Source organism: Pelecanus crispus, chromosome 2 (genome assembly GCF_030463565.1).
Source record: "Pelecanus crispus isolate bPelCri1 chromosome 2, bPelCri1.pri, whole genome shotgun sequence".
NCBI lineage: Eukaryota > Metazoa > Chordata > Aves > Pelecaniformes > Pelecanidae > Pelecanus > Pelecanus crispus.
Window position 1 is genome coordinate 149,907,153 of NC_134644.1, and position 25,434 is coordinate 149,932,586.

Sequence of the window (25,434 nt, forward strand, 5' to 3'; positions counted from 1 at the left end):
CTGTCTTCCCCAGCATATTTTTCATGTGCACTACAGGAACTTTATCTCCTTCTACAGTACGTAAAAGTTTTGATTGGGCAGGGCCAGCTCGATTGGCAGATCCCCTGGTGTTGACTAACCAGGTGGCTTTTGCTAAATGCGTATCCCAATGTTTAAACGTCCCACCACCCATTGCTCTCAGGGTAGTCTTTAACAATCCATTGTATCGCTCAATTTTCCCGGAGGCTGGTGCATGGTAAGGGATGTGATACACCCACTCAATGCCGTGCTCTTTGGCCCAGGTGTCTATGAGGTTGTTTCGGAAATGAGTCCCGTTGTCTGACTCAATTCTTTCTGGGGTGCCGTGTCGCCACAGGACTTGCTTTTCAAGGCCCAGGATGGTGTTCCGGGCGGTGGCATGGGGCACGGGATATGTTTCCAACCACCCAGTGGTTGCTTCCACCATGGTGAGCACATAGCGCTTGCCTTGGCGGGTCTGTGGGAGCGTGATGTAATCAATCTGCCAGGCCTCCCCATATTTATATTTCAGCCATCGTTCACTATACCCAAGGGGCTTGAACTGCTTGGCTTGCTTGATTGCAGCACATGTTTCACACTCATGAATAACCTGTGCAATACTGTCCATAGTTAAGTCCACCCCTCGATCACGAGCCCATTTATACGTTGCATCCCTTCCTTGATGGCCTGAGGCGTCATGGGCCCACCGAGCTATAAATAATTCACCCTTATGTTGCCAGTCCAAATCCACCTGAGCCACTTCAATCTTAGCAGCCTGATCTACTTGCTGGTTGTTTTGATGTTCTTCAGTGGCCCGACTCTTAGGTACATGAGCATCTACATGACGAACTTTTACAACCAGGTTCTCTATCCGGGCAGCAATATCTTGCCACAATGCGGCAGCCCAGATTGGTTTGCCTCTGCGCTGCCAGTTGCTCTGCTTCCATTGCTGCAGCCACCCCCACAGGGCATTTGCCACCATCCATGAGTCAGTATAGAGATAAAGGATTGGCCACTTTTCTCTTTCAGCAATATCTAAAGCCAGCTGGATGGCTTTCACCTCTGCAAACTGACTCGACTCCCCTTCTCCTTCAGCAGTTTCTGCGACTTGTCGTATAGGACTCCATACAGCAGCTTTCCACCTCCGATGCTTTCCCACGAGACGACAGGACCCATCAGTGAACAGGGCATATTGCTTTTCATTTTCTGGCAATTTATTATACAGTGGGGCCTCTTCAGCACGTGTCACCTCCTCCTCTGGTGATATTCTAAGGTTTTTTCCTTCTGGCCAGTCCATGATCACTTCCAAGATTCCTGGGCGACTGGGGTTTCCTATTCGAGCCCGTTGTGTGATCAATGCAACCCACTTACTCCATGTAGCATCAGTTGCATGATGTGTAGAGGGGACCCTCCCTTTGAACATCCAGCCCAACACCGGCAGTCGGGGTGCCAGCAGGAGCTGTGCTTCAGTACCAACCACTTCTGAAGCAGCTCGAACCCCTTCATATGCTGCCAGTATCTCCTTCTCAGTTGGAGTATAGCGGGCTTCGGATCCTCTGTATCCCCGACTCCAAAACCCTAGGGGTCGACCTCGAGTCTCCCCTGGTGCTTTCTGCCAGAGGCTCCAGGTAGGGCCATTCTCCCCGGCTGCAGTGTAGAGCACATTTTTAATATCCTGCCCTGCCCGGACTGGCCCAAGGGCTACTGCATGAACTATCTCACGTTTAATTTGTTCAAAGGCTTGTTGTTGCTCAGGGCCCCATTTGAATTCATTCTTCTTCCGGGTCACTTGATAGAGAGGGCTTACGATCTGGCTGTAATTTGGAATATGCATTCTCCAAAACCCCACAACGCCTAAGAAAGCTTGTGTTTCCTTTTTGCTAGTTGGTGGGGACATAGCTGTTATTTTGTTGATCACATCCATTGGGATCTGACGACGTCCATCTTGCCATTTTATTCCTAAAAACTGGATCTCTTGTGCAGGTCCCTTGACCTTACTCTGTTTTATGGCAAAACCAGCCTTCAGAAGGATTTGGACTATTTTCTTTCCCTTCTCAAAAACGTCTTCTGCTGTGTTGCCCCACACAATGATGTCATCAATGTACTGCAGATGTTCTGGAGCTTCACCCTGTTCCAGTGCTGTCTGGATCAGTCCATGGCAAATGGTGGGGCTGTGCTTCCACCCCTGGGGCAGTCGGTTCCAGGTGTACTGAACACCCCTCCAGGTAAAAGCAAACTGGGGCCTGCACTCTGCTGCCAAAGGGATGGAGAAAAATGCATTAGCAATATCAATTGTGGCATACCACTTGGCTGCCTTTGACTCCAGTTCATATTGAAGTTCTAGCATGTCTGGCACGGCAGCACTCAGCGGCGGTGTAACTTCGTTCAGGCCACGATAGTCCACTGTTAGTCTCCACTCCCCATTAGACTTTCGCACTGGCCATATGGGACTGTTAAAGGGTGAGCGAGTCTTGCTGATCACTCCCTGGCTCTCCAGTCGACGAATCAGGTTATGGATGGGAATCAGGGAGTCTCGGTTGGTGCGATATTGCCGCCTGTGCACAGTTGTGGTAGCGATCGGCACCTGTTGTTCCTCAACCTTCAGCAACCCTACAATCGAAGGGTCCTCTGAGAGACCGGGCAAAGTGGACAATTGTTTAATTTCCTCTGTCTCCAAAGCAGCTATACCAAAAGCCCACCGGTACCCTTTTGGGTCCTTGAAATACCCTCTCCTGAGGTAGTCTATGCCAAGGATGCACGGAGCGTCTGGGCCAGTCACAATGGGGTGCTTTTGCCACTCATTCCCAGTTAGGCTCACTTCAGCTTCCAGTACAGTTAGCTGTTGGGATCCCCCTGTCACTCCAGAAATACAAATGGGTTCTGCCCCTCTATAGTTTGATGGCATTAGCGTGCACTGTGCACCAGTGTCCACTAGAGCCTTATACTCCTGTGGGTCTGACGTTCCAGGCCATCGAATCCACACAGTCCAGTAAACCCGGTTGTCCCTTTCCTCCACCTGGCTGGAGGCAGGGCCCCTCTAACACTGGTCACAGTATTCGCTGTTCACTTCCTGTAAATGTGAATCAAAAGTCCCCTGATCAAGGTCGGAAGTAAAATTAGCCCTCTTACTCTGTCTCGGGAACTGCTCACTGGAAACTGGAGCTGCAATTTTCCTGGGAGAACCGCCTTTTCTAATAGTTTTTCCTTGCAACTCACGCACCCGTGCCTCTAAGGTTGAGGTGGGTTTTCCATCCCACTTTCTCATGTCCTCTCCATAATCACGCAGGCAAAACCACAGGGTGCCCCGTGGTGTGTATCCTCTATATCCTCTCTCTTGAGCATAGGGACGTTGACTCCTAATGGCTGAGACACTGGTCCGTGCAGGTGGGGAGTAGGACAGATCTTCTCTGAGTTGTTGGAACTCTTGGCACAGTTTTTCCACAGCTGAGACACAGGCCTGTAGGGAGGAAGAGAGCTTTTCTTCGTAGTCCCGGAGTTGTCTAGCCACTTCATCCACCGTTGGTGCCTCGTCGTCTTTCCAGGCTAGTATTGCCAACGAGTTGGAATACGATGCTGGTGCGCTCCGTACCACCTTCCGCCACATGGATTGTGTGCACCTGACTTCATCTGGGTCTTTGGTTAACCGCTCATCATTCAGGTCACTGTAAATCACCTCCAGCACGCCTAATTCCCTCAGGTACTGGATACCTTTCTCTACGGTGGTCCATTTGCTTGGGCGGTATAAAACATCCTCCTTGAAGGGATACCTTTCCTTCACGCTTGACAGGAGTCGCCTCCAGAGGCTGAGTGGTTTTGCCCCTTTTCCAATTGCTTTGTCAATGCCCCCTTCCCTGGAAAGGGATCCCAGCTGCTTGGCTTCCCTACCCTCTAAATCCAGGCTACTGGCCCCATTATCCCAGCATCGGAGCAGCCAGGTGATGATGTGCTCGCCTGGATGACGACCGAAATCTTTTCGCATATCTCGCAGCTCACTCAGGGATAGGGATCGGGTGGTCACCATCTCATTTATGGGTTCTTCCTCCTCTGGTTCTCGTGATGGCCCTGGTTCATCTTCATCCCTTACTAAACGAACTGATTTCCTCGTGTATTTTTTCTTCTGTATAGGGGCAACTGATACCGGCGCAGGTTGGTTCTCTGGTTTAGCCGCAGTGTCTGTCACTGGGGTTTGAGTAGCCGCAGTGCTCATGGCTGTGTCTGGAGTAGCCACAGTGCCTGGGGCAGGGGTTTGAGTAGCTGCAAGGCCTGTAGTGGGGGTTTGAGTAGCCACAGTGCTTGTTGTTTTGTCATCAGATCCAGAGACCTTCTCTTTCTTTTGAGGGTACTGATTAGCGTTGACCACGGCTCGATAGGCATGGGCCAGTCCCCAGCATGTTGCAATGATTTGTGTCTCTCTGGAGCTACCAGGGTGACAACATACTTCTTCCAAATACTTTACTAATTCTTCAGGATTCTGCACTTGTTCAGGGGTGAAGTTCCAGAACACTGGAGGTCCCCACTGCCCCAGGTACTTGCGCATACGTTCCCACACACCCTGCCACTCATAACTATCCAGCCTTGGGGTAGATCTCTGGATGGTATTTTTAAACTGCTTACTGACCTTTATCAAAACGGAAACAACATTCCCAAGAATTATCAATAGAAGTATCTTAACTGCCCAGGGGTGTTCAAGATACAGGAAAGTTGTTGTAATGAAGGAGGAAACATCATAGAAGAAAGCAGCAAAGGTGCCATTCTGTATTTCCTCCACAACAAGCCTCTCAGAGTAAGAAGTATAATTGCTAACTCTCTCTATGAGGTAGTACCCGAAGTACAGTAGTGACTTCTGTATGAAACCCAAATACCAAAGAATGCTCAAGGTCAGGGTTTTGATAAGGAGCCTCCCAAGCAAAAGATCATGAATCACTGCAGAGCATAGCACACTACACAAACTGACAGCAAGCTTTAACGCGTGCTGCAAAAAAAAGAACATGGTGCAGATCAGAAGAACTAATATCGTGACCGGCAACTGTTAACAGACTCCTTAATACACTCTGGTTAATCTGTTGTTATCTCAAACCCTTCGTGTCCCTGTTCGGGCGCCAAAAAGGACTGTCGTGGTTTAGCCCCAGCCAGCAACTCAGTACCACGCAGCCGCTCGCTCACTCCCCCTACCCCGATGGGATGGGGGAGAGAATCGGAGGAGTAAGAGTGAGAAACACTCCTGGGTTGAGATAAGAACAGTTTAATAATTGAAATAAAGTAAAATAGTAATGATAATAGTAACAGTATAATAATGATAATAATAATAATGATACACGAAGCAAGTGATGCACAATGCAATTGCTCACCACCCACCGACCGATACCCAGACAGTTCCCGAGCAGCGATCGCTGCTCCCCGGCCAACCCCCCCCAGTTTATATACTGAGCATGACGTCATATGGTATGGAATAGCCCTTTGGTCAGTTTGGATCAACTATTCTGGCTGTGCCCCCTCCCAGTTTCTTGTGCGCCTGGCAGAGCATGGGAAGCTGAAAAAAGTCCTTGACTGGCATAAGCAGTACTCAGCAACAACTAAAAACATCAGCATGTTATCAACATTCTTCTCCTACTAAATCCAAAACACAGCACTATGCCTGCTGCTAGGAAGAAAATTAACTCTATCCCAGCCGAAACCAGGACAGTCATCTATCAAAAATTGCGCTAATCTTCAGCTTTACAGCAGCTTTCTCCCATATAATGATGGGGTAATTTACAAAAATTTATAACTCGCAGTGTTCCTGATTTTCCCTCTCTTCATTCAAAAAGAGTGTGAGCGGTATGATCATGCTTGTGGCTGGTGGTTATTATGCCTTGATGCTGGTGCGTCTCTGCTTCCTAACAGCTGTTCTGGTGTTTTTTCTCTAGCTTCCATCTATGCTGTTTTGCTTCATTAAATAATCTTGATCCTAAACAGCAACTCAAAATTACATTACACCATGTTTATATATTATTAAATACTTAGAGGATATTATGTATTTTATTTTTTTCTTTTCCAGCTGTCACATCCACTTAGGTGTTTCCAGTGTTTTGTCTTCCCTGTAGTCTTAGTTGCCAGCCTAAAAAAGCTGGGTGTTGATTTAAACACACTTTTAGTACTGCAAGTGGGATGACTGTCATTTCACCATTAAGTTCTGCAACACAGTTGTTGCCATGCTATACTTGGATCCTAACGGCTCTGAGTCAAATACTGGAATACAAGAATACAAGTGCTGGTGTTTCCTAAAGTTAAGTGTAAATCAATAACAGAAAGCTGAAAATGCACTGTTGGATTAACTGATGTCCCTTATTACTGGAACAAATTAACCATCAGTCAAGGACAGTGCTTTGCTGTTACAGACTTCAGTATTTTCCCTGTAAAGTGGTCATTTTTCTCAGTGGAATGAAAAAAAGAAAACCAGTAAATGAGGTATTGGACAAGTAATAACACTCTATTTTAAACAGCCCCAAATTACTGAAGGCTTTTAGGACAGCTGTTCCCTCCCTTATCCTTTTAGGTATCTCACTGCTTTAGCTGGGTAAGAGGAATTGCTGTCAGTGACTCGGTAGATTAGTCATGAGATCTTGGAGTCTAGTTTAATATTTGGTAAGAATTAACAACTGGGATTTTGACTGAATAAGTAGCTACCTGTATGCTTGGGATTGCCAGCATCTAATCTAGGTGGGACATGTTTCCTACCGATAGAAGTATGAGTCATGCGTATGACAAGGGTTTGCTTTCTTAATTGAAAAGATTTGACTGTATTTCATGTTTTCAAGTGTTTGCCTTCGAGATGAGAAGCACTTACATTTTTAGTTTTGCTTAACAGAGATAAAAATAGATTGTTTACAGAGAAAACAGAAATAAAAGGAATTAAAATTCAAAAATAGAAATAGGAGAAGTATTGCAAGGATCATGCCTGTTTGCATATTCAATGAAAACAGCAAGCTATAGAAACCCCAGTTTCCCATGCGGTATTTATTGTAATGTTTTGTTGAAAAATTCAGTCAAAGAGCTAAACATGATAAGATAAAGAGAGGTGACCTCTTCTGTGATCAAGTCATAAGAAGATAAAGGATAAAAGTCTATTGTGATGTTCAGAGAACTAGGCAGCAGGTTACACCAACAAGATTTAATTTTCTGGTATGTGCTAAGAGAAGTTGCACAGTATCAAGATGCAGCAAATGGGATTACTTTCTGAAAAAACTGTGTAGTGAGTTTAAAATGCTTATTTAAATGATACATTCAGTATGGGGAAAAATGAAGGAAACAGATGAGCCTGCAGTTATTTTATAAAATCTTACTGGTTTGTTGTGCTGTTCCCTTGAATTAGTCAAACGGTCTCACCCTGCTCTGCAGTTACTCCTGCATGTAGAGGGCAAAGGACAATGGAGCATCTTCCCTATAGCATATTTTCCAGCATGTATTTCTTTATGCGTAAGTGGAAACGCCAGTATACATGTACAAAAAACGGGTATGGTGAAACCAACCTAATCCCCTTTTTTTTTTAAGATTGCAATTTTCAAACTCGACGGTGAATAATTAATCCTACTTCTAGTGGACAAAATAGGGAAAAAGCTTTCTCAAGGTCATGTGGTACTTCAAGTAGTTATGACCTGTTTCTTTTTTGTCCCCCAGTGAGTCCAGTTTCTCTCCCCAGGGCATCCTGTTTTCCTGCCACTCCAGCACGTTCTCAGAACTGAACAGCTTTCTTACAGAGCAAGAATATGGTGTAATGTATTGTGGGTGGTTTGTTTTCTCAGTTTCATATTAAAAACACATGCAAACATTTATATGAGAAAACACAATTGAAGACTGCAGTAATGCTGCTATACTAGCAGTTTATGAAGTTTTGGAACTTAGGAATTCTGTTCTTTGTAGTGGTAGGTGAGATTTCTTCTCGGTATCCATGCTGTTCCCGCACTCGCTCTTCTCACCTCGCTGCCCTGCCTTATTGATGCTACTCATTGCTGCTTCTCTAAAAATGAGCAGAAGTCCTGCTTCGAAGACTCAGCCGAAGAGGCTGTTTCTGAATGATTTCTATCATGGTATTTATGCAGGGCTCACTATAATTAAGTTAGCTTTTGCTGGCAATTCACCAGCACACCAAAATGTGTATTGTCTTTCCTAAGTCTTGCTCCTTGGGCTTATGATATAGAGAAGATTTATTTATATTTTGAGACATTCTTTCTGTTGTACTTGTGACTTTGGAGCATCATTGGTCCCTTGTACCATGCAGCGTGCTTTTCTTGGCCTGCTTCTCTCCCACGGTGTTCAGAGGGTTTGTGAATCACGATTTCATGATGAGGCTCGTGACCTGTAATACTGCATTTGATGACAGGCCTAGACACAACATGTATCCTAATTCGTTACATTGAATCTTTTATAAACTGAAGATTTTTTTCATTGTATAAAAATAGTGATGGCAATTTGGAGACAATGTTGGTTATTTCCACCTTGATTTCCAGTAGTTGGATGGGTGGATAGGTAGATTGGTTATTTTAAGATATTATAACATTTACAGTTACTTCATCATATGCAAAGATTTTGTATTAGATTTTTTAACTGCTGGATATATTTCTAAGTTAGAAGTGAATACCTGCTATGCTAGATCTTGTTTCACTCAAAAGAGAAAAGTTTTGGGAAAGCAGAGTGTAAAACACAATTCTTGGCAAATTCTATAAAGAACTTCTGAAAACTTAAGTGAATATCACATTCACAGCCACCTGTAGTTCATATTTGGTTTTATATCCAGAAAAATGTGAAAGAATTCTTTACTGAATTGTAGGCTTATGTGAGCTGTTAATGACATGGATCTGTTACTCACCACTATCACATATCTCTTGTAACGATTTTCTTGTAATAACCCATGACAGCCGTAAAATTCTGGAATGAGATCTGAGCATAGGAGTAAAAGCTGCAGTAACCTCTCTTAGTCACATTCAAGACAGTCTGAAGTATAGCTTTTTTCTGCCTGACCTGGCCATAAACTGTTCTACTTTGCAAAAAAAGTTATGTGCCTCTCAAAAAGAGTGAGACCTTCCTTCACGTAAAGTCCCAAAGTACTTTATTCCAATTAAACCTTTGTGACTGAGCATTCTGAGTGTATGGGAAGCAAATAAATGGCTCTGGGTGCTAATTTTTGTTCTTTTAGCTATAGAAAATCTTCCAAGTGCACACTAAAAGCAAATGATATTATGCCGTTTATACACAAATTCTTAAAATTTTATGTTTCCTGTAAGGACTTACCTTGGAAGCACAAACTTCCCTTAAAACAGACATTATTCCTTCATGTCAGGAGGAACCTTGGCATTTCAGTCCTCCAACCAAAGTCAGAGTTGAGTACATGGTATATTGAAAATAATGTGTTTCTGAAGAGGCAGCAGCTGTATTTTTAAATGGGATGTCCTTCACAGTTTAAGCAAGCTTTGAATGCATCTAATTTTAAAGCCAACCAGATTGCATACCCTCCCCCCTGCAACAGAATTTCTGAGTTTCAGGTCTGAGAAGAAAGTGAGAGTTGCAAGTGAAAATTGAAATGTGGTAATGGCTTACCTTTCTAGGTGGCACTTCAGAAGTCTTAAAGCAAGTATTTGCGCACAGCAGGCCAGTCACGTTGTGGCTCCTACAGAATATTGATGCCTCAGAACTGAACTTAAACTGTTTCAGCATTTTCATACAGAAAGATTAGGTCCCTTCATTTATGCTTATATACACATAATCACAGGAAGCATTTTTCTGCTTCTTAAACAAATTTGTTATGGTATGCTCACACTGATATCTAGAAGCCAGTATATGGTTCCAGTTAAAATAGGAATCATAAACCAATATCTTTATTCCTTACATGTTTAGGAAAATATCTCCAACTTTGATATCGTCATGGAGTCTGATGAGGGCACCTTCAAGCCATCTGGACTGGGTTTTACTGGCAATGCTAAAGCTCGGGACATCGTGAAAGAGATCATGACTCTGCTACAGCCCATCAATGTTACAGATGTTTACGACAACGCAGATGGAACGGACATTGATTACTGGATGAGAGACGGGGTGCCTGGTGAGCATGCTTTATAGGTGACACTGCTCCTCCCATGCACTGGCATGTCGGATGGGTGGTCTGGTGTTTTGAAAATAGTAAGAAATGCTTTCTCTCAAGGGGTAAAATTTACCATAGGTAAAATGCGGAAATGTTAAAAGGTGACCAACAGAAATAAGACATAAAGTGTATTTGAGCTGCAGTTTAATAATGATATAGATTATATGTAGCATAACATGCCTGAAATCTTCTTTTCGGCTTTAGGGATTTATAATAATTAATCCCAGACTGGTGGTTTATAAATAGTAAACTAAGGCAGAGGGGAATTCTCCAATGTAGAACAAACAATTTTTATTATTATTATTATTATTATTATTATTATTATTATTATTATTATTATTATTATTATTATTATTATTATTATTATTGTTTTGACTTTGAAATACAGGGCTTTTTCTCCCTGTTTTGTATACTGAAGAAACAATGTTTCTGAGATGTGACATTTAAAAGGTTATGGGGCATTAAGGTGTGCTAAAGGGGTAAAATTCTGCAAAGTTTGAACTGGTTTAGGAGTTTGTTTGGAGTATTGTATCTGGCTTGCAGTGAGGAGCAGCTTGTTGGCAAAGAGGCTTGCAAGCTGTGAGAGAGATCCACCACTGGCAGCCCCCCATGCAGGAGACCCCACACTAGCACAGGGGCTTGCAGAGCACAAGAGTCCCAATTAGAGGCCAGCCTGGGTGAAGCCTTGGTGAATTTCCATGGTAGATTCCACACTTGAATAACAATACAAAGAAAAAAGTTTCATAACACCGATATTTAAAAAATTATGATCAGTTTTAAAATTTTAAGGTTCTTTTTCTCCCATGTTTTATGACTGAAGCAGACTGGCACATTTCTCATGCTAGTTCTACTAGTAGTTCCAATATGCTTAGGATCTCTTATATTTGATTAACTGCCTAGTTTCTTACCTGGTCTTGCGGAAGATGCAGTGGATCATGGAATATATGCTTCTTATTTATGGGCAGAACCCTTTGCTTCTCACTCACCTGGGGTGTACAAAGATACCATAAAGTTGACTGCCTTGATAAATGTATGAATATCTAATTTTCAAAGCAAAATATCTGTGCTGGGCAAGAAGTATGGATGAACGGATACTGTTAAACAGCTAGGGATTCATCTTCAGCTGGTGTGCTGTTTTCCAGGTGAGATGCAAGCTGTTTGGTGCAATGACATACAGCTGTGACACTGCTGTGCACTCGTGTTCCTAGGCTCTGTAAGATGCCTCTGCACCTTACATGAGTGTGAGGACTACGCGCTGAGTTGAGTTGAGAGACTGTAAGCACTGCTGAGAGGCTGTAGCCGTGCATCATCCTCCACAGCCTGTAAGGGCCCATGCAAAGATGTCTGGTCTAGAATTTCAGACCGACATGTCTGTGCTGTGATTGGAATATGAGAACTCACCACTCAGCCTGTGTTTAGCAAATGTGAGTGTATTAGAATTATTTCCTAGGTAAGGTGTTGGGAGCATTACAGATGCTCCTTGGGGACTTGCATTGCGCTTCCCATCTGAGTGTGACAGATTATGGAAGAAGAGAGAAAAATTTAACATTCAAATGCCTTGTTTTCAGTTGATAATGTGAGTGGTGCTTGTGCTGGCAGTGTCTATTGAGTTCTTGTACACCACTGTTCATCAGCTGAGGTGTACCTGGAGCATAACCAGCTACAGCCTGCCATGGTCCTCTTGTCACCTGGGCTACATGTGTAAAGTACACTCAGCAGGAGCAGGGCAGAAATGGGAGCTCTCTCCCATAGTCATCCATACTCCTCAGAAAGCATAAACTATGAAAAATATCATAAACTATAAGCTCAACCTTGGGAAAATATAAATACACCAGAACCAAGACCTCAGTTTTTACATAAACCTGATTTGCTTTCCTATTAAAAATTCGACACATTAATTGATGGTGGGTTTTTTTGCTGTCTGAAGCTTTGATTCATTTAACTTCCCATTAAGCAAATAACAAAGTGTTCTTGCAGCATAGAGGAACAGTGATTCTTTTTTTCCCCATCAAGCCCCAGTGGGAAGGAATTAGCTCCACTAAAAGAATTTCGGCTGCTTTAGATTGTATTTCATACTGTACCAAGGAGAAGGCTAAGACATCTTGTAATCTTCACGCCTTGTCTGCAGTATTCTCACTGCTCGAATGAGCCCTTATGGTATATAATAACATTGGAACAAATTGAATACACTGTAACAGCTTTTATAATTTTGTCCAATTTAAACAAGCAGTCAAGTGTTGACACTTCATCAATTTTATTTAAATATTTTCTTGAAAATACACTTGTGGCTTTGTTTCTGCCACAGTGACAGAAAATAGGGTATACTTCTTGAACAATAAGAATGGTTTCTGACATAATTTCTCTAGAATTTTTCTCCTTTTTGGTGTTAAATAGATTGTGGGATTTGCCTGTTTAGATGCTATTAAAATTCTGCTCCTCCTGCTCCTTTTGGTCTGAAAGATCTGCAGAGGGCAACAGCATGTGTGTTTTTCAGAGCTGTTCGTAGCTGCTCCTGAGACAGGCAAAGTGACTCTGGCTCCTTACTCTCTGCAATTTCCAACATGTTTATTTTTAATGGGCATGCAATGAAATGTTGTAATGTTACTTAAATGTATTTGCAAGAAAACAGCGGTGACTATTCTGAGATTTTAAGGTGAGAGAGGCCAGGAGAGTTCAGAGTGCTTTGCAAGCCATAGACTGAAGCTTAACTAGTACCTCTAAAGCACAAGCAAGGTGATCTGCACCAAACACAGCAGTTTAATGCTTTGTGACTGTGGAGTATTAGAAATATTTCCGTTGGTGGCCTTTACATTGGATTATTTTGAGAACAGTTCAGCCCAGCAATGAGGAATGTCTGTAGCTGTGTTTTTCTAGTGATAGCCAATTTTCAGCTACTGAAAATATTTGTATAACATTTGTTTTGCTTTTTCATGAAGCATAAATCAAATGAAATGGGGTTTTTGTGGTGTCATATTTTACACTGTGGTTTTACAGTTTGAGGTGACCATTGGTCCTAAGACTGCTCCTTTATTAATTATGCAATTATCTTCCTCAGCTTTCTTTTTAAGGGTTCAATTACATATTTGTTTTTAGTTAGGGATACATCTAATCTGTGGCACATAAAGCTGTTCCTTTCCAACACTAAGTCCTAATCAAGTCTGGCCAGAATTTGCAAATATAGGTGGGGAGACGGGTTGGTTGGGTTTATTTGTTTGGTTTCTTTGCATGCCTTTTCACAACAGGCTTCTTCAGTGTCTGAAAGGGTTAAAAAAACATTAAGCAAGCCCTGCTAGACCAGCACTCAGGTATTTTTGTTGAAAAAGCAAGGTATCTGATGATGACAAGGATGCTTTGAACATGATTTAGACCAGTTCCTAAGGTAATAGCACCAGGGCTGAGTCAGCCTTCCCTGCAAACCTTCAGAAACTGAGAAAGGGGAATGAAGTGATTCTATTTGTATTATGGTATCCAGTGAACATTAGTTCAGCTTTAGGTGTTAGGGGAGAGGAAAACAGGTTCTCTCCTATTTTTGCAGAGGGTATGCTGTTGTGACACAGTATTTCCAGGAGAGCTGTTTCAAGGATGCTCCCTTCTGCCAGGCTTGTCAGGGAGGTTATCTGTTGCTGCGGTGCTTATGATGGGAACACTTGCCTATTAGGAACTGAGCTGTGTTTGAGATGGAGCTGACCCAGGACATCAAACAACTCCCTAAAGGCATGTGGCAACTCCTGTATTTAAAATTCAGCCAGTGACCTTAAAGGTGAAACTCCTTTTTACAATGTCACTCTGAATCTTGATGGTTGTTCCTGCCTCTCTGTCTCCACAGTGACGGTGTCTTGCTTTTTTGTTACATTACACAAGAGGAGGAATTATTCTTCCAGAAACTAATAAACCAGTAGTTCATCTACCTTTAGTGTTTCTTCAGAAATCAAAAATTCATTGCTAACCCAATCTATTAGTCATTTTCTTGGAGGTGGCAAAAAATACTATCATACACAACTTCTCTCATTTTTATATTTTCATAGTGCTTCTTTATTACCTTCATCTAAAATAAGTTGTATTTTGGCCCTTAGGCACTGGACTTTGACATGCATGGTTTCCTTTCTTATTATGTAAGAGGCCAAATCCTTCAGTTCCACCCCTTTTCCGGAGCATGCTGCCCACCTGTCCCCCCATCCCCATCATCCTTTGTAGCACCAAACTCCAGCACGAGCCTGCCGGCATGCTTGAGCCAAGCCAGCTCCTCTGTTCGGTGTCAGCCAGGGGCATGTTTGAGAAAGTGGTGTAATGGGAAAACTCCCTGACCTGAGGTTGCCAGCTGGGCATGAAGAATTGGGTAAACTCTCTATTTCCCAAATTATAGGTAGGTAAACTCTGTTCACTCTTGGCTATATCACTGTTTGGAAGTGATACTCCACTGTGATGCATGAAGCATTGCCCCTCAGCGTACCTGCTTCATACTCTCTGCAGACTTGGGCAGACTCTTTGGATCCAGTTTCTCAGCTTCTGTTTATTGCCAAAAGAATAAAAATTGTAAGGAAAAAGAAGAAAAATCAGATTGACATAATCTAGGACGTCATAGGCCAATGCTGTAAAGTCTTTGGCTTGATTGCACACAGGTTAAGGGACATTGCACTTGACGAAGACCTTCCTATAAGATGAAGGAAAAAGAAAAGGTTTCCTTAAAGTAGACATTAAACTTAACTTCCCCCCTTTAACAGGTAGCATTTGTGTGATTCGTGATCTGAGGTGTTCAGTGTAGGGTGTCACGTGGAGAGCTCCAGTGATTTGACCAAGTGACTAACACAAGTGAAATGTCTCCTGCTTGCTTATGGAGAAAAAGGTTGGACAAAACTCCTAAACGCTACTCACAAAACTAGCTTTACACATAGTATTACGAGTACTGAGAGAATTTTAGTTACTCCACAGTTGCTGCATTTTTGTACTTGCTGAGTTCCCACTGCTCTGGACTTGTGTTGAAGCACACCACCAACACCAGCCACTATGGGTCTGATTTATTTTTGCATGGAAATGAGGGGTAAGGGGTTTATGGTCTACACCTGTGTCTTGCCTGAATCTTGATCTCAATGAGTCTGAGATATATCAGCACTGTTTGATAATTAGTAACGTCGTATTGCTTTTTCCAGGTCATTCATTTCCTTTTAAATATCTTACTTTATCATTCTGGAAGAAAATATGGTGAATAAGTGTGTTCCACTGCAGAAGTCAAATTTTCTGCAACTTGGGAGGTATTAAATTAAAACAGTATGCTAAGAGAACAATTATAATTGCTTGGCACTTAAAGAACCTACTATAAGTGCTGCAGCTATTAGAACCATTTAAAATCTTGATTGCAGAAAGAACTGTGTGTATTAATCTGTAAAATAATTCATCTATGCTCTAATTTATCATTGTTCCATAAAAATGGGGTTTTGAAATTGGAAATTACTCTAGAGTAATTAAATAAATTTAATATGCTGCAACTTTTTATGAAGGTGGATACCTTAAAAGGCTCGTAGTTTAACATAATATCTCAGTTATATTAGCCTTTCATATGACCTTTTCTTCTTTTAATAAAGTTAATAAAGTCTTTGAGACTAATCATTTAATGAAAGGACTAGTCTGTAAATTATGGTATGTTTTCTTATTAGTTGTGCTATTTGACTACTAGACAAGCTTGACCATGCTTTACATACAATTCTTTCCACCTTTGTTCTGCTTGGGCTAGAGTCTTGTTTTGGCATATTGGAGTATGGGACTACTTCTAATCATTAACAGGAAACATCGGAATTGCAAGTTTGTTTGTTTCATGTAGACTAGGCACAGACCATGCAAATACTCAGCTGGGATAGTGCTGTTGGAGAGAGGGATGGATCTGGGTGATTAGGCACAGTGTCTAAATCCAAATTTTACTGATAGTTTTAAGAGGGCTTCTGTCATATATCTCACAGTAGAGTATGTACGTTTCTAATGGGAGGGCACAGGGTGGTCCTGTCAAGTTGTCCTGGTTTCGGCTGGGATAGAGTTAATTTTCTTCCTAGCAGCAGGCATAGTGCTGTGTTTTGGATTTAGTAGGAGAAGAATGTTGATAACATGCTGATGTTTTTAGTTGTTGCTGAGTACTGCTTATGCTAGTCAAGGACGTTTTCAGCTTCCCATGCTCTGCCAGGCGCACAAGAAACTGGGAGGGGGCACAGCCAGAAGAGTTGATCCAAACTGACCAAAGGGCTATTCCATACCATATGACATCATGCTCAGTATATAAACTGGGGGGGGTTGGCCGGGGAGCAGCGATCGCTGCTCGGGAACTGTCTGGGTATCGGTCGGCGGGTGGTGAGCAATTGCATTGTGCATCACTTGCTTCGTGTATCATTATTATTATTATCATTATTATACTGTTACTATTAGCATTACTATTTTACTTTATTTCAATTATTAAACTGTTCTTATCTCAGCCCAGGAGTGTTTCTCACTCTTACTCCTCCAATTCTCTCCCCCATCCCATCGGGGTAGGGGGAGTGAGCGAGCGGCTGCGTGGTGCTTAGTTGCTGGCTGGGGCTAAACCACGACAGTCCTTTTTGGCGCCCAACGTGGGGCTTGAGATAACAACAGATTAATCAGAGTGTATTAAGGAGTCTGTTAACAGTTGCCGGTCACGATATTAGTTCTTCTGATCTGCACCATGTTTTTTTTTTTGCAGCACGCGTTAAAGCTTGCTGTCAGTTTGTGTAGTGTGCTATGCTCTGCAGTGATTCATGATCTTTTGCTTGGGAGGCTCCTTATCAAAGCCCTGACCTTGAGCATTCTTTGGTATTTGGGTTTCATACAGAAGTCACTACTGTACTTCGGGTACTACCTCATAGAGAGAGTTAGCAATTATACTTCTTACTCTGAGAGGCTTGTTGTGGAGGAAATACAGAATGGCACCTTTGCTGCTTTCTTCTGTGATGTTTCCTCCTTCATTACAACAACTTTCCTGTATCTTGAACACCCCTGGGCAGTTAAGATACTTCTATTGATAATTCTTGGGAATGTTGTTTCCGTTTTGATAAAGGTCAGTAAGCAGTTTAAAAATACCATCCAGAGATCTACCCCAAGGCTGGATAGTTATGAGTGGCAGGGTGTGTGGGATCGTATGCGCAAGTACCTAGGGCAGTGGGGACCTCCAGTGTTTTGGAACTTCACCCCTGAACAAGTGCAGAATCCTGAAGAACTAGTAAAGTATTTGGAAGAAGTATGTTCTCACCCTGGCAACTCCAAAGAGACACAACTCATTGCAACATGCTGGGGACTGGCCCATGCTTACAGAGCCCTGTTCAACACTATTCAGTACCCTCAAGGGAAAGAGAGGGTCTCTGGATCTGATGACAAAACAACAGGCACTGTGGCTACTCCAACCACAGCCATGAGCACTGTGGCTACTCCAACCACAGCCACAAGCACTGCAGCTACTCCAACACCCACCACAGGCACTGTGGCTACTCCAACACCCACCACAGGTACTGCAGCCACTCCAACCCCAGTGGCAGGCACTGCGGCTAAACCAGAGAACCAACCTGCACCGGTATCAGTTGCCCCTATACAGAAGAAGAAATACACGAGGAAATCAGTTCGTTTAGTAAGGGATGAAGATGAACCAGGGCCATCACGAGAACCAGAGGAGGAAGAACCCATAAATGAGATGGTGACCACCCGATCCCTATCCCTGAGTGAGCTGCGAGATATGCGAAAAGATTTCGGTCGTCATCCAGGCGAGCACATCATCACCTGGCTGCTCCGATGCTGGGATAATGGGGCCAGTAGCCTGGATTTAGAGGGTAGGGAAGCCAAGCAGCTGGGATCCCTTTCCAGGGAAGGGGGCATTGACAAAGCAATTGGAAAAGGGGCAAAACCGCTCAGCCTCTGGAGGCGACTTCTGTCAACCGTGAAGGAAAGGTATCCCTTCAAGGAGGATGTTTTATACCGCCCAAGCAAATGGACCACCGTAGAGAAAGGTATCCAGTACCTGAGGGAATTAGGCGTGCTGGAGGTGATTTACAGTGACCTGAATGATGAGCAGTTAACCAAAGACCCAGATGAAGTCAGGTGCACACAATCCATGTGACGGAAGGTGGTACGGAGCGCACCAGCATCGTATTCCAACTCGTTGGCAATACTAGCCTGGAAAGACGACGAGGCACCAACGGTGGATGAAGTGGCTAGACAACTCCGGGACTATGAAGAAAAGCTCTCTTCCTCCCTACGGGCCTGTGTCTCGGCTGTGGAAAAACTGTCTGAAAAAATGTGCCAAGAGTTCCAACAACTCAGAGAGGATCTGTCCTACTCCCCACCTGCACGGACCAGTGTCTCAGCCATTAGGAGTCAACATCCCTATGCTCAAGAGAGAGGATATAGAGGATACACACCACGGGGCACCCTGTGGTTTTACCTGCGTGATTATGGAGAGGACATGAGAAAGTGGGATGGAAAACCCACCTCAACCTTAGAGGCACGGGTGCGTGAGTTGCAAGGAAAAACTATTAGAAAAGGCGGTTCTCCCAGGAAAATTGCAGCTCCAGTTTCCAGTGAGCAGTTCCCGAGACAGAGTAAGAGGGCTAATTTTACTTCCGACCTTGATCAGGGGACTTTTGATTCACATTTACAGGAAGTGAACAGCGAATACTGTGACCAGTGTTAGAGGGGCCCTGCCTCCAGCCAGGTGGAGGAAAGGGACAACCGGGTTTACTGGACTGTGTGGATTCGATGGCCTGGAACGTCAGACCCACAGGAGTATAAGGCTCTAGTGGACACTGGTGCACAGTGCACGCTAATGCCATCAAACTATAGAGGGGCAGAACCCATTTGTATTTCTGGAGTGACAGGGGGATCCCAACAGCTAACTGTACTGGAAGCTGAAGTGAGCCTAACTGGGAGTGAGTGGCAAAAGCACCCCATTGTGACTGGCCCAGACGCTCCGTGCATCCTTGGCATAGACTACCTCAGGAGAGGGTATTTCAAGGACCCAAAAGGGTACCGGTGGGCTTTTGGTATAGCTGCTTTGGAGACAGAGGAAATTAAACAGTTGTCCACCTTGCCCGGTCTCTCAGAGGACCCTTCGATTGTAGGGTTGCTGAAGGTTGAGGAACAACAGGTGCCGATTGCTACCACAACTGTGCTGTGCACAGGCGGCAATATCGCACCAACCGAGACTCCCTGATTCCCATCCATAACCTGATTCGTCGACTGGAGAGCCAGGGAGTGATCAGCAAGACTCGCTCACCCTTTAACAGTCCCATATGGCCAGTGCGAAAGTCTAATGGGGAGTGGAGACTAACAGTGGACTATCGTGGCCTGAACGAAGTTACACCGCCGCTGAGTGCTGCCGTGCCAGACATGCTAGAACTTCAATATGAACTGGAGTCAAAGGCAGCTAAGTGGTATGCCACAATTGATATTGCTAATGCATTTTTCTCCATCCCTTTGGCAGCAGAGTGCAGACCCCAGTTTGCTTTTACCTGGAGGGGTGTTCAGTACACCTGGAACCGACTGCCCCAGGGGTGGAAGCACAGCCCCACCATTTGCCATGGACTGATCCAGACAGCACTGGAACAGGGTGAAGCTCCAGAACATCTGCAGTACATTGATGACATCATTGTGTGGGGCAACACAGCAGAAGACGTTTTTGAGAAGGGAAAGAAAATAGTCCAAATCCTTCTGAAGGCTGGTTTTGCCATAAAACAGAGTAAGGTCAAGGGGCCTGCACAGGAGATCCAGTTTTTAGGAATAAAATGGCAAGATGGACGTCGTCAGATCCCAATGGATGTGATCAACAAAATAACAGCTATGTCCCCACCAACTAGCAAAAAGGAAACACAAGCTTTCTTAGGCGTTGTGGGGGTTTGGAGAATGCATATTCCAAATTACAGCCAGATCGTAAGCCCTCTCTATCAAGTGACCCGGAAGAAGAATGAATTCAAATGGGGCCCTGAGCAACAACAAGCCTTTGAACAAATTAAACGTGAGATAGTTCATGCAGTAGCCCTTGGGCCAGTCCGGGCAGGGCAGGATATTAAAAATGTGCTCTACACCGCAGCCGGGGAGAATGGCCCTACCTGGAGCCTCTGGCAGAAAGCACCAGGGGAGACTCGAGGTCGACCCCTAGGGTTTTGGAGTCGGGGATACAGAGGATCCGAAGCCCGCTATACTCCAACTGAGAAAGAGATACTGACAGCATATGAAGGGGCTCGAGCTGCTTCAGAAGTGGTTGGTACTGAAGCACAGCTCCTGCTGGCACCCCGACTGCCGGTGTTGGGCTGGATGTTCAAAGGGAGGGTCCCCTCTACACATCATGCAACTGATGCTACATGGAGTAAGTGGGTTGCATTGATCACACAACGGGCTCGAATAGGAAACCCCAGTCGCCCAGGAATCTTGGAAGTGATCATGGACTGGCCAGAAGGAAAAAACCTTAGAATATCACCAGAGGAGGAGGTGACACGTGCTGAAGAGGCCCCACTGTATAATAAATTGCCAGAAAATGAAAAGCAATATGCCCTGTTCACTGATGGGTCCTGTCGTCTTGTGGGAAAGCATCGGAGGTGGAAAGCTGCTGTATGGAGTCCTATACGACAAGTCGCAGAAACTGCTGAAGGAGAAGGGGAGTCGAGTCAGTTTGCAGAGGTGAAAGCCATCCAGCTGGCTTTAGATATTGCTGAAAGAGAAAAGTGGCCAGTCCTTTATCTCTATACTGACTCATGGATGGTGGCAAATGCCCTGTGGGGGTGGCTACAGCAATGGAAGCAGAGCAACTGGCAGCGCAGAGGCAAACCAATCTGGGCTGCCGCATTGTGGCAAGATATTGCTGCCCGGGTAGAGAACCTGGTTGTAAAAGTTCGTCACGTAGATGCTCATGTACCTAAGAGTCGGGCCACTGAAGAACATCAAAACAACCAGCAAGTAGATCAGGCTGCTAAGATTGAAGTGGCTCAGGTGGATTTGGACTGGCAACATAAGGGTGAATTATTTATAGCTCGGTGGGCCCATGATGCCTCAGGCCATCAAGGAAGGGATGCAACGTATAAATGGGCTCGTGATCGAGGGGTGGACTTAACTATGGACAGTATTGCACAGGTTATTCATGAGTGTGAAACATGCGCTGCAATCAAGCAAGCCAAGCAGTTCAAGCCCCTTGGGTATAGTGAACGATGGCTGAAATATAAATATGGGGAGGCCTGGCAGATTGATTACATCACGCTCCCACAGACCCGCCAAGGCAAGCGCTATGTGCTCACCATGGTGGAAGCAACCACTGGATGGCTGGAAACATATCCCGTGCCCCATGCCACCGCCCGGAACACCATCCTGGGCCTTGAAAAGCAAGTCCTGTGGCGACATGGCACCCCAGAAAGAATTGAGTCAGACAATGGGACTCATTTCCGAAACAACCTCATAGACACCTGGGCCAAAGAGCACGGCATTGAGTGGGTGTATCACATCCCTTACCATGCACCAGCCTCCGGGAAAATTGAGCGATACAATGGTTTGTTAAAGACTACCCTGAGAGCAATGGGTGGTGGGACGTTTAAACATTGGGATACGCATTTAGCAAAAGCCACCTGGTTAGTCAACACCAGGGGATCTGCCAATCGAGCTGGCCCTGCCCAATCAAAACTTTTACGTACTGTAGAAGGAGATAAAGTTCCTGTAGTGCACATGAAAAATATGCTGGGGAAGACAGTCTGGGTTACTTCCCCCTCTGGCAAAGGCAAACCCATTCGTGGGATTGCTTTTGCTCAAGGACCTGGGTGCACTTGGTGGGTGATGCGAAAGGATGGGGAAGCCCAATGTGTACCTCAAGGGAATTTGATTTTGGGTGAAAATAGCCAATGAACTGAATTGTATAATATTAATTGCTTTATAATACTGTATGTTATCTCTTAACTATATGTTATCTCTTAACTGCATGTTAATATAATAATATAGTAGGTTAATATTAAGTATATAATACTATATATTATGATTGCTATATGCCGCATCAATGGTATTGCAGTAAGAATTGCCCAGCTTAATGAAAATGAACTTTGATGAAACCATGTTGGAATGAGAACTGACTTCAGCATGCAACAGTCCAACACTGCACACCACCTCTCCTGCTCTGAAAGACTGTGATGACAGATGGAACCCAAAGTCATGGGCTAAATGAACTCAATGGACATTTTAGAGGGATGGGCCATAGACGAAGGGAATGATATCTGTGTGTATATCAAGATAGGGAAAGCGGTGGTGATTAATTGGAACACATTGGAAAGGGGAGGGCCTGTGCATGACGTAGATGGTATAGAATAAGGGGTGGATACTGTCCTGGTTTCGGCTGGGATAGAGTTAATTTTCTTCCTAGCAGCAGGCATAGTGCTGTGTTTTGGATTTAGTAGGAGAAGAATGTTGATAACATGCTGATGTTTTTAGTTGTTGCTGAGTACTGCTTATGCTAGTCAAGGACGTTTTCAGCTTCCCATGCTCTGCCAGGCGCACAAGAAACTGGGAGGGGGCACAGCCAGAAGAGTTGATCCAAACTGACCAAAGGGCTATTCCATACCATATGACGTCATGCTCAGTATATAAACTGGGGGGGGTTGGCCGGGGAGCAGCAATCGCTGCTCGGGAACTGTCTGGGTATCGGTCGGCGGGTGGTGAGCAATTGCATTGTGCATCACTTGCTTCGTGTATCATTATTATTATTATCATTATTATACTGTTACTATTAGCATTACTATTTTACTTTATTTCAATTATTAAACTGTTCTTATCTCAGCCCAGGAGTGTTTCTCACTCTTACTCCTCCAATTCTCTCCCCCATCCCATCGGGGTAGGGGGAGTGAGCGAGCGGCTGCGTGGTGCTTAGTTGCTGGCTGGGGCTAAACCACGACACAAGTCAAAAATAATGTGTCATCTTTGTGGCAAAATAATTCATGATTGTAGCAAATACTTGAAAACTGCTCATTCACACTTACTGTGACAAAAATGAAGACTACTTCTGAATGAACTTGCTGAAGTCTCCCTTAACTATGAACTCCCACTGTTCAGTAATGTGTTTTAAGAGTAATTGATTAGAGACTGGTAAAAATACCAAGAAGAGAAAAGTTGACACGATCAACGGCGAACGCTGCAATTAGTAGCAGGTAGTACTAAGTAGTTTCACTGCACTCAATATTAGTGACATTTTAGTGAGAGCAAGATCACAAAAGAACTGCAGGAAGGCTTGAAAGTCTAGAAATTGTACCTTACAGTGAGAAAAGGGAGGCATTAAATCTCTCTCCATTTATGCAAAACTATGTTAAGTGATGACTCAACTACAGCATACGTATTAGGCTGCGAAGTGATTTTTCTAATTACAGCACCTTTCTCCCTTGTTTTAAAAAATAGTTCATTAGCAACTCAGTGTATCTGAGTCTAAACAAATTCAAAGTGGAAGAAAGCAAACACATTCTGCTAATAATGTTAGTGAGCTACAGAAGCACCTTGCAGACTTGGTGAAATCTCCATCATTTTGAACATGTAAAAGACGACTTGAGCGTCCTTCAAAAAGTGAAGGGTAATTCAAGCAGGAGGAATGGGCTTGATGTGGTAGTTACAAGGTGAGGTTCTTCGCCATGTGTTATTCAGAAGGTGTGATTAGATGGTAATGGGTCTTGCTGGCCTTAAAAAAATCTGTGAATCTGCCAGTAAATCTTACAAGCATTTTCCATAATGAAATTCCTCCTTCCCCATTTAATCCTTACCTATTTCAAACGGACTAGCTTTTTGAATATCAAAACCTCTTGTCTTTGATTTGTACAACATTTAGATAATCCTAATTACAATTACAAAAATAGAACTATTGTTAACTTGCCAATCCCAGAGGAAATTTGAACTGTGAAACCAAAAATATTTACAAAACTCTATCATACATTGCTGAACAGCTTGAATTTCTTATTTTATTTCTAGTTATTCTCTTTCCTTCAGTATCTGTGATGCATTTTATTTGATGAAGTTTTCTTGGTGGTCACAAGCTAAGAATTCAGAATGGGTTAAGAAGCTGATATTACATAGCACTTAAATTTATCTTTCAAAAAACTGAGGCAAGGCAGTTGCCTTTAAAATAATCTTATATGAATATTGCAATAAATTAATTTGAAACACTGACATTCTGATTGGCTTTTAGAATCCTAGAAGAAGCAAAATTGTTCCAGTGCATTCAACACTGTCCAAATACTAAATAAGCTCATTAATCTAGTAATGACAAATTAAGGTGTTTCAAATAAAATCATAAATTCTAATGGTTCTTGCACATTTTGGCTAGTGGACTTCTTTCTCTTAAAGATATTTTCACACTGTTCCTTCTGCGAATATCAATAAAGTTGAATTTTTTCCTTACTTGTAGATGCTCACTCTTCAAAAAATTCCATGAGGTGGATTGGCATAAAATACACTGTTATTAAATAGGTTCCTTTTGTAAGCACACAAAAATGTTTCACAAATCGTCCATAAATTTCCTCCTGACACTCACCTTGTTAGTAGGACAATATGCTCTGTCTCAGAAAACAAACACTGAAAATATCTGACTGAGAATCTCATTTGGATTTGGGGTGTGGTTGTTTTTATTCTGGCTGTGCTTCCGAGAGGCATATTAATGCTCTATTGTTTGCTGCATAGGAAAGCTGAATTCTGTTTCTGTGGATGGGAATATTCTTTTCATATGGAAGCATTTGCCATTTGTTGATCCTAAAAACAAATGTCCTACATGAACACACAGAGCTCAGTGTTAACATGTTAAATATGCAGTTTGGAAGTACAAGTTAGTTAAGCCTTATTCCTAGAACTGCCCCCGACTTCACTGAAGCTTATGCAAATAACAAAGTAAATTTTTTTTTTAACCTTTTTGGAATTTGACTGTGTGAAAAATAAGACGCATTCATAGCGTGGAAATGTTGGGAGATTTCTCACCAAATGTGTAATGATGCAGAATGGCTGTTAGGAACAACCGCAGAAATAAATGTGGATTCGTGGATTTCATTCCTGGAAAACAAACTGTAATGGCATCAATATTAAAAACTGAATAAAAAAATAAACCGTGCAGTAGCATTCCAGGAAGACCATGCGTAAGCTGCTCATGATGGGAGGGACACAGGTTAAATGGATTAAGATCTGGCGTGCAGCTCTCCAAGAAGTTTCCTGTATGAAGTCATATGATGAGTGTTTCTAGTAGGATTCTTCAGGGCTTGGTACATCCTGAACTATTCAGAGTTTCCATTGGTGGTTTGCAATCAAGTTTAAAATTACAACAAAACACGGCTGATGTAATTGCTATT

General features: G+C 43.4%; 1 protein-coding gene across 1 annotated transcript in view; it reads left to right on the forward strand.

Moving 5' to 3' along the window:
• The window catches only part of CPQ (carboxypeptidase Q), a 157,466-nt gene that overhangs the window by 108,568 nt on the left and 23,464 nt on the right, over positions 1-25,434 (forward strand). Inside the window, exon 6 of the mRNA XM_075706260.1 lies at positions 9,868-10,069. Coding sequence (XP_075562375.1) covers positions 9,868-10,069 — 202 coding nt within the window. The remainder of the gene's footprint in view (positions 1-9,867; positions 10,070-25,434) is intronic.